Source organism: Ornithorhynchus anatinus, chromosome 15, assembly GCF_004115215.2.
Source record: "Ornithorhynchus anatinus isolate Pmale09 chromosome 15, mOrnAna1.pri.v4, whole genome shotgun sequence".
In the NCBI taxonomy this organism is placed as follows: Eukaryota; Metazoa; Chordata; class Mammalia; order Monotremata; family Ornithorhynchidae; genus Ornithorhynchus; species Ornithorhynchus anatinus.
Window position 1 is genome coordinate 974,792 of NC_041742.1, and position 9,568 is coordinate 984,359.

The window sequence follows — 9,568 nt, forward strand, 5'->3', positions numbered from 1 at the left end:
CAAAAACGTTTGTCTACCATTCCCCTTGAGAAGGAGGAAGCAGAGTGGGGTGGAGGGGCCGGGGAGAGAGCGATAAGGTGGATAAAAGCCAAGGAACCACAAGACGGGAGTTTAGAGATCGCTCAAGGCCAAAAGACTGTTTCTGTTACTTCCGCTAAATGTTCCCAAGCGTTCAGGACAGCGGGAGCCCAGCACAGTGTTCTGCAAACAGCAGGCCTCCAGTGCAGTGATTTACACACCCTAGGTGCCCAGAACAGTGTTCCGCACCAGTAGAATGTTCTGTTCAAGTCGCTGAATTAGGAGGAGAGAAGCCAAAAAGCCAAACTCCACAACTTGCCATCCTCCTCCATCCCCATTCTTTTTTTTTTTTAATGGTACTTATGAGGTGCTTATTGTGTCGGGCACTGTCTAAACGCTGGGGCACATCAGGTTGCATACAGTCCCTGTCCCAGTTGGGGCTCACAGTCTTAATCCCCATTTTACAGATGAGGTAACTGAGGCACAGAGAAGTTAAGTGATTTGCCTAAGGTCACGCAGCAGACAAGGGGTGGAGCTGGGAATAGAACCCAGGTTCGCTGGCTCCCAGGTCCGAGCTCTTTCCACTAGACCCTGCTGCCGCTCCTCCTCTTCTTCCAAATTGCAGAATCCATCTGGATAAGGATTCAAGCCCAAACCCAACCAAGGTGCAGCAGGCTTCTCGTAAGGAAGCTGCTCCCGAGCCCGTTGGAGAGCTGGGGGAGACCGGACCTTCTTTATGGGTCAGCACCTCTGGAGGCTCAAGTTGAGCTGGCAGGGGTGAAACGGCCTCGACTCGGACTTCGGTCCAAGACAAAATGAGGGAGGCAGCGGGTCCTCTCACTCTCTTCCCTCTCCTCCCTGCCCCACAGATGGGGGTGGCAGGACCGTATCCAGATTGAGACGGAAGGACTTCTGACTCCCATTACCCAACCCCTTCACGGTCCAGAGGACAAACTCCCTTTCTGGGTTGGAGTGACCCCCCGGGGCTGGGCCCATGATTCTGCTCTGTCTCGGGGGTGGAAGTGGAGAGATCAAGGGAGGGGGCGGCCTAAGGGTACCCCAAGAGCTGCCTGGTGCCGGCCTCCTGGGCCCCGGTACCTTGGGGAAGGGGAGAACAACCCCATCACACCCCAGAAGAGCAGAAAAGAGTCGGTCAGCCAGTCCAAGCAGCAAGCAGTGTATTTGGCTGTCTGTGAGGGAAGGGGAAACGGGCCGGGGGATGGGGGGACGGAGCCGTGTTGGGGAGTGGGAGGAGGAAAACTGGAACGGGAAGGGGGTGAGGGGGTGGGACGTTAGGGAACGGGGCCGGGGGACCGAGCGAGGGCTCAGTCCTGCCTCTGGGTGCTATCTCTGGGGCAGCAGGGGCCGCTGGGCGACCTGGCAGGGGCAAGAAGGGGAGGCCGGTGTCCCCCGGGGCCTATCGAAAACCGCTTGAGGGGAGGGGCGGCTTAGGCCCGGTGCCGTCGGACTCCCAGGCCGGGGAGGCTGGAGGCCGTGCGAATGAGAGAGGAAGCCAAGGAGGGAGTTACGGCAGGGTGGAGGAGCCGGACACTCCGGCGGCCGTGGGGTCTGGCAGGCTGTCCGTCCGGCTCCAGTGCCGGATCTCGGTGTAGCAGATACCGGGGCTCTCGGCACCGGCCACGGTACTGACCGGTCCGGGGACCTCGGAGTGGCTGGTCACGGTGAGCTCGGCCCCCACGCCGCCCGGCGGGGTCTGGAAGAGAGTGGGACGTTCAGAGCGGCAGACGGGGAGGGCAACGGTTGGCGGGGCCGGTGGCTGACGGCCTGGAGACAGGCGCCCAGGGGAGGGGGCGCCACGGGAGGGTACAGCTCTCCCACCCCCCACCTCTCACTGGCCCCTTCGGAGGAGTCCCTTATGCTGTATTCCAGCCTGCAACACTCATCCTGGGAGTGGCAGGTTGCCAGTGACTTTGCTGCCCCGGCCAGCCCACAGGTAGCCACGGGGCACTAACCAGTCCAGACGGCCACAGGCTCCAGCAGGGGACTGGTCAGTCTAGCCAGTCCACAGGTGCCCAGAGGGCACTGGACAGTCCAGACGGCCCACAGGCACCCGGAGGGTAGGCTAGGTAGTCCACAGGTGCCCTCGGGGCAACGATCAGCCTCGCCAGTGCCCGCAGATCACTGATCCTACATGCCTAGTTCACGGTTCTGCCCCGGGCAGGCGGTCCTCGTCTTCTCCTTCCCCTCCCTCCTCTTTCTCCTTCCCTTCGACCCTGCTTCCTCCTCCTCCTAAAGGGTAGAGGGAGAGAGGAGGGGGCCAGAGTGCGGTCTCCGGCCCTGGGTTTCCCTGGCTGGGTGGGCTGGTGGCCGGCCGGCCCGCCGGGAGACGGTCTCCCTTGGCTGGGGTCGACCCGACCTCTCCCCCAATCTGGACGAGCTCTTCGGCCTCGGGTACTTCCTGAGAGAACATCAGCTGCTTCCTAGCGCCTCCGAGCCGCCCGCCAGCTGTCGCGGGGCCGCACCCTTTTTCCTCTTCTGGCATCAGGACAGGAGGGAAAAGGAAGGGAATGGGAGAGATTGGAGGGGGAAGGGAGAGGAGGGAAACGGTCGGAGGAGGAAAGTCCCTAGAGGCTCCACTCTCCCGCCTCGTCCCGCCTCCGGAGATCTCCAGACGGCCCTGGGGTGTGTGTGCCCCTGAAAGGTCGCCCTTTCCCACGCTGGGACCCGAGGCCGAGAGCAGACCACCACCCTGAACCCTGGGCCTCGAAGCCCCCTCCCCACGGCTCCCAACCCCCTCAAAAGTCCTCGGTTCTGGGTCTGCCGGATGCCACCCTCTGACCCCGCCTGAGGCGGGGGTTCGCTAATCATGTGGGCGAGCCACTTCACTTCTCTGGGCCTCAGTCACCTCATCTGCAAAAATGGGGATGAAGACTGTGAGCCCCACCTGGGACAACCTGATTACCTTGTATCTACCCCAGCGCTTAGAACGGTGATGGGTACGTAGTAAGCGCTTAACAAATACCACTATTAGTATTATTAATTACTATTATTATTGTGTGCCTTGGTTCCCTGATCTTTCTCCCTGAACCAAGTGGCACGGAGAGTCCCGGGGGGCGCCCCTCTCAGACCCACCCCACCCCAGGGTTTCGGATTTGGCAGGTTCCTTTCTCCCAGGGAGCTCAGAACCCCCGCCCATCTTCACCTCAGTGTCCGGGAGGGATGTGAGGTGCTACAGGAGGGGAGCGCCGCTCCATCTTAGTGCGGAAAATGAGGCCCAGAGAAGCGGAGCCACCCAACCCGCCCCCCCCCCCCGCCAGAGCACCCCAGAAACCTCCCCGCGCAGGAAAGCTCTGGGGCGTCGCACTTACGGAATGCGTGAAGCGACTCCACGGGTTACCTGAAGGCTCGGCGGCCTTCGCTCCTAGGCTGGCTGAGAGAAAGCAAGAAAGGAGGCAGTCAGAGCCCGGATTCGGCAAGGAGACTGGCAAGAGGCGGGTGGGGATCTCCGAGGCGCCCCGAAAGGAGGGAGGAGCCCAAAAGGAAGAGGGAGGCCCATGGGATGCCGGGTGGGAATCTAAAACAGGAAGGGGGGTGGTCTGAGAAGTGAAGGGAATGAGGGTGGGGGGCGTTTTCCGATACAGAATCTCTCAACCCCCATCGTCCGCCCACAAGGCGTGACGAGTGGGTTTAGATCGTGAGAGGATTTGGGGCCCCAACCCCGTCCCTGACTCCTTGGGTCATCAGTCGTGGAAAAAAAGGCCTGCCTTCCCTTCCGCGGTGGTAAAGGAAAATGGAATCCATTGCACTTTTGTTTTTGTTTTTTCAGTCCAGTAATAGTACCGGAGAAAGCATCGCCCCCATCAGCCCCTAGGCCTTGTCCCCAGTCTCGGCCCCCAAGACCCCCGCCCCGGTCCCCGGCCCGCAGGCCCCACAGAGTCGTCTCAGTCTCACCTTTCTTCCGGTTCTGGGCGAGGGTGACCAGCACAGTCACCGCCACACCCGCCAGCAGAAAAAGCCCCACGAAGCAGGGGGCCAGGATTCGGAGGGTTGGGCCCTGAGACCTGGGAGCAGAGAGAGAATCCACCCGGAGGGACCCGCTGATCAGCACCGGTGTCACGGGGCGAACGGCCAGAGTCAGGCCTCGGCCGGAATTGGTCAATTTCGGCGTCCGGGATGGTGTCCGCCCAAGGAGAGGATGCAGAGTCGGGGGGCGACTGCTCCGACCCCCGGGAAGGGAGAGGGGAAATAAATAAAGGTGAGGGTGGATATGAGAAGCAGCGTGGCTCAGTGGAAAGAGCCAGGGCTTGGGAGTCAGAGGTCATGGGTTCGAATCCCACCTCCGCCAGCTGGGTGACTTTGGGCAAGTCACTTCACTTCTCTGGGCCTCAGTTACCTCCTCTGTGAAATGGGGCTGGAGACTCTGAGCCCCCCGTGGGACAGGGACTGTGTCCAACCCGATCTGCTTGCCTCCACCCCAGCGCTTAGGACAGTGACTGGCACACAGTTAAGCGTTTAACAAATGCCATATTTGTTATTATTATTGCAGGGGAGAGGGGAGATGGCAAGGCTGCTCGGGAGAGGAGTTAAGAAATAAGGTGAGGGGTGGGGGTACCAGGGAGGGAGGGTGGGCATAAGGGCAAGGGGGGGGGGGGGCGTCCCAAAAAGGGGAAGGGGAGGGGAAGGAGGAAAGGGGAAGGAAAGGGGAAGGAGGTCTGGTAGGCACCTGGGTTCGGGGTCGCTGGATCCGAGAGGAACTCGGGGTTCTTCCTTTGAAGTGACCCCCCGGGACGCGGTAGAGTGTGCAGTTGGGTGGTCTCGGGTGGGCGCGGTGAACTCGGTTTTGGTCCCTCTGTGGGCGGGCGTGGCGTGATGCGTCCTGCCCTGGCTGGGAGCGGGGTCTCCGGGTTGGGAGGGGGGAAAGGCTAGGGAGCGAAGAGTCCATTTCAGCTTAGTTCCCCTGCTTCTCTAGCGGGCCAAGTTGCTCAGGAATCTCCTGGCTTGTTTGGGTCACCTTGAGTCAAACATTTGGAACAGTGCTCTGCACACAGTAGGCGCTCTATGAATACTGAATTCTCACCGTGCCTCGATGTCGCCTGCCTCGCCACCGACCCCCTAAACCACGTCCCGCCTCTGTCCTGGAAGGCCCTCCCCCCTCTAATCCGACAATCACTCTCCCCTGCTTCGAAGCCTCATCCAAGGCACGTCTCCTCCAAGAGGCCTTCCCAGACTAATCCCCACTTTACCTCATCTCCCCCTCCCTTCTGCCCTTCTCCTCCTTTTGCTCTTCCCCCTCCCAACCCCAAAGCACTTCTGTTCATATTTGTAATTTTATTTATCCCTTTGCTCTTCCCCTCTCCCATCTGTACTTATCTTTACTTGTATTGATGTCCGTTACCACCACGCTAGACTAGAGAAGCAGCGTGTCTCAGTGGAAAGCGCCTGGGCTTGGGAGTCAGAGGTCATGGGTTCGAATTCCTGCTCTGCCACTTAGCTGCGTGACTGTGAGCAAGTCACTTAATTCTCTGTGCCTCAGTTACCTCCTCTGGAAAATGGGAATTATGACTGTGACCTTCACGTGGGACAACCTGATGACCCTGTATCTCCCCCAGGGCTTAGAACAGTGCTCTGCACATAGTAAGCGCTTAACAAAGACCGACATTATTATTATTATTAGACTGTGAGTTCGTTGTGGGCAGGGAATGCCACCGTTGACTGTTGTATTGTACTTTCCCAAGCTCGGTACGGTGTTCTGTACCCAGGAAGCGCTCATTCAAGGCGACTGATTGATTGAGAAGCAGCGTGGCCCAGTGGAAAGAGCACTGCTTGAGGAGTCAGAGGTCACGGGTTCTAATCCCGGCTCCGCCACCTGTCAGCTGTGTGACTTTGGGCGAGTCACTTAACTTCTCGGTGCCTCAGTTACCTCAACTGGAAAATGGGGATTAAGACTGTGAGACTCACGCGGGACAACCTGATAACCCCGGCGCTTAGAACGGCGCTCGGCACAGAGTAGGCGCTTAACAAATACCGACATTATTGTTATTATTATTGAGCCTGGTAGTTTCCCTGCCTCTCAGTCCCCCGCCTAACCCTCTTTAAATTTCAGGGGGGCGTAACACCGTGTCGTCTACTTGTATTTTATGTTCCCAAACGCCCACGGTAGGCACTCATTCCAGCGCCCTGAACCCCCTCTGGGTGTGTATTTTCAGGCCAACAATCGGAACGCGTGCGGCCTGGCGCAGGGGGACCGCAGGGCACAATTCTGGCGGAGGAGGGAGCGGCCTGTCCTCATCCGATCCGCCTGGCGGAGCCCAGGGAATCTCTCCGGGTCTCGCCGGAGATCACGACTCTCCCCGAAAGGGGAAGGTCGAGACAGGCTCCCGGGGGGGGGTCCCGTCCCGGCTCCCGGCCCCCAGCCTCACCTGAAGAAACTGTCACGGTTACACGCAGCGTGTCATCGAATCCAAACCTTTCCACCCCGCAGAGATAATGGCCGGCGTCCTGCGTGGTGAGCTCCTTCATGGTGACGGTGAAGGCGCGGTCTCGGTGGCTGTCTCTGATGGACATCGGGCCGTTGGTCGCCTCCACCTCCGACCCCGAGGTCTTCACCGACTGGGAGCAGCGGGTCAGGAAGAGCCCGCCCGCCCGGCACCAGTATTTAGGGGCGCTCTGCATCCCGTCTTTGTACACGCAGCGCAGGGTCAGGGACCCCCCTTCCGGACCCTCGGCCTCCTCGGGGCCGGACAAGGCCTGGACGCCTGCAACAGTCCCGGTGGGGGAGGAGGTCAGCGGGGACCCACATTGCCCATCGAGCCTCCTCGCCTAACCTCTGCCAGAGTTGGGGGTCGCAGTCCATCTCCGCTGGCCTCCCCCTCCCTTTCGCCCGGGAAGCGCATCCCCTCCGGAATTTCACAGGTTTCTGATGGGGTCGGGGGACTGGAGAGGGGATCGAGGGCTCTTGGGATGGGTTGGGGGTGAGACCCCCCCCCCCAGGGAGGGGGCCGGGGGGCGCACAGGAAAGTTGCGAGACCCGAGATGCGAGTCTCCCGCAGTGGGGGGACCAAGGGCAAGTGGGGGAAGGGGGAAGAAGAGAGGTCGGCCCCGGGACCAGGGGTGGAAAAAGGAAGCAGAGGTATAGGATCTCTCCCAAATCATCACTCTCCCCCCTTTCGAAACCCCACTGAAGGCGCACCTCCTCCCCTTTTCCTCATCCCCCTTTTCCTCTGCTCCCTCTCCCTTGGCTCTTCTTCTCCTCTCTCCACCCCCCAGCACTTAGGTATATATGTATATATTACTCTGTTGATTTATATTGATGCCTGTTTACTTGTTTTGATGTCTGTCTTCCCCCCGCCCCCCATACCGTGAGCCCGGTGTGGGTAGGGATTGCTGAATTGTATTTCCAAGCACATAGTACAGTGCTCTGCAGGCAGTAAGCGCTCAATAAATAAGATTGAATGAATGAATGAATCTGGACTTCCCGTTAACGCCTCGGGGTCTTCAGGCAGCCAGGAATGGGGAAGGAAATCTTCCTTCGCTGTCCTCCTCCTCTCTCTCCTCTCCCTCCCCTCCCCTAGAGAAACTTTGCCAGGTCACCAGTCTCCCCCTTGAGGGTCTCCGAACATCCCGGGGGTGGAGGGAGTCCTAGGCCCGGGGGCGACAGGGATGGGGGTTATAGGGGCAAGAGAGGGTAGAGGTGGTGTCGTGATTGGGGGTTGGGGAAGTCAGGGAAGTGGAAAGAGTAAGGGGTGGAAGGCTGGAAGGGGGGGGGGGGGGTCTCCCGGTAGCGATTCCCGGCTCACCTGGGAAAAGGATGGAGGTCCAAAAGAGGAGCCTCACTGTCCCGGTGCTCCCCATGACGCTCGCGAGCAGAGCTAGACTGAGGAGCGTCGGTCCGGTGTCCCGGCCGTCCGTAGTGGGGGTCGGGGGGCTGGCTGGGGAAGCCCTCCACCCGGCAGCGACCCTTCCTCCGGGCCCAGAGGGGAGGGGGAGCCTGAGGAAGGGTAGGGGACGTGTCTCTGGCTCGGGTCCCGGCGCCGCTTCGCCCTCGTGCAGCCTCTGCGAGGAGCGGGAAGGGGCAGGGACGCTACCGGCGGTCAGTGCGGACACTGTCCCTGCCCTCACGCTGCTTCTGGACCTCGGGGGAGATCCACAGACACGACGTCCCTCAGAGACCAGGAAACGGGTCACCTAGGGGCTGGGCCCGGGAGCTGGACCCGAGGGATGCAAAGGGGCTGGACCAGGACGCGGCGCAAGCGGAGTAAATTCCTAAGGGGGTCTGCGAGAGCAGAGGGCCTGCAGTGAGCAGCTTCGAGTGGGCGGGGGGGGCTCGTGGAAAAGCTGGCCCGAGGGGATGGGCCGTCTGGACTATCTCGTCCGCTAGAGTGTGGGAGGGCAGGGGCGACACTCTCTACCTTTTTTTCCTTGTTCCCCAGCTCAGCGCTCTTCACACCGTAGGTGCCCACTTCAGGGCTCAGCATAGAGTAAAGACTCGGTAAATACTTACAGAGGAAAACGGCAGTGGTGGAATAGCTGTGATGGACGTGGAAGGAAGTCCACGTGACTCCCATCTGGGAGAAATTAACGTGGACTCCCAACGGGAAATCCCACAACAGAGCGAACCTCGACAGGAGGCTGAAGGTTGGCCGAACCGGCTGTGGGAATCTCAGCGCTCTTATCCAGGTGCATTATAGATATCTTTACAATCGAATGATATTTTATCTACAACGTTTTTATAATTATCTATCTCTAGATAGATTATCTGGGCATTCAATTACACGGCGACTTGGCTCTATCTGCTCAGCCTCTCCTCTCCCGACCTCAATCCAGTTCAATCTGCGGAGAGCTCCGGCCTCCGTGCCCTCCTCCGCTGCTGGGGAGGCGGAGCGGGCGGAAAGTCGCGCTCTTGCCGAGGCCCCCGGCAAACCGCATAGTTTGCTCCACCTCCCACGCCTCCCCCCCAGCAACCCGGCCCTGACGGAGACCACTCTGGCGCAGCCGGAGGGTCCGGAAGATGAGGTCAAGATGGAACTGGCCTAGTTCCTCCTGCAGCCTCCGGTGGACCGGAGGCTGCCCTTTCCTTCCCCTCCCTCCCCTGGACGCGTGGTGGGCCAAAGGGAGGGGAGTGGGGGATGGACTGGGGGGTGCCAGGGTCCAGCGACCTCCCCTCCGGCCCCTCCCCCATCAGAGAACACACGTGGCGGGGGGGAGGGAGGGTGTCACGCCCTCACCCTTTGGCCCAGTACACGTCTGGGCTCTTGCCCCCCCCACAGAACAATTGCAAACGTCCCGGTCCTCGGCCCCTGTTCCTGCTTCTCAGAGACCCCGGGAACAAAGGTTCTTCCTGTAGCAAACACTTCCTCCCCCACTACAAATAGTCTTTCAGCTATACCAGAACCGGGGAGGAATGCAAGCCCCATTCCACCCCCCCCACCCCCGGGGACTCATCCAGAATCTTTCCACTGCAAGGACGCTCTGAGCTCTCCACCCCAGCTCTGAGCCTCGACAGACCCCAGCACGCCGAGATCGATAGCGTTGAGGCTAAAATCGCGACAGACGATCCCCCGACGTCTCCCCGAATCTTCTGCAGTCTCTT

At 60.3% G+C, this 9,568-nt stretch overlaps 1 protein-coding gene across 9 annotated transcripts; it reads right to left on the reverse strand.

Annotated features, from left to right (window-relative positions):
- Positions 1–1,174: 1,174 nt before the first annotated feature.
- Positions 1,175–9,075, reverse strand: LOC100081531 (CMRF35-like molecule 9). Of its 9 annotated transcripts, none has more exons than XM_029080143.2 (7): positions 8,480–9,073; positions 7,776–7,966; positions 6,399–6,734; positions 4,703–4,901; positions 3,931–4,193; positions 3,348–3,409; positions 1,175–1,732 (listed from the first exon to the last, which is right to left on the reverse strand). In XM_029080143.2, the coding sequence occupies exons 2-7, from the start codon at positions 7,828–7,830 to the stop codon at positions 1,544–1,546; spliced, it is 1,104 nt and encodes a 367-aa protein (XP_028935976.1). In that variant the 5' UTR covers positions 7,831–7,966; positions 8,480–9,073; the 3' UTR covers positions 1,175–1,543. The 9 variants fall into 9 exon arrangements, with proteins under 9 accessions (XP_028935976.1, XP_028935977.1, XP_028935975.1 ...); XM_029080144.2 differs by having other exon boundaries at positions 7,776–8,031; XM_029080142.2 differs by having other exon boundaries at positions 8,388–9,073.
- Between the last annotated feature and the right edge of the window lie 493 nt (positions 9,076–9,568).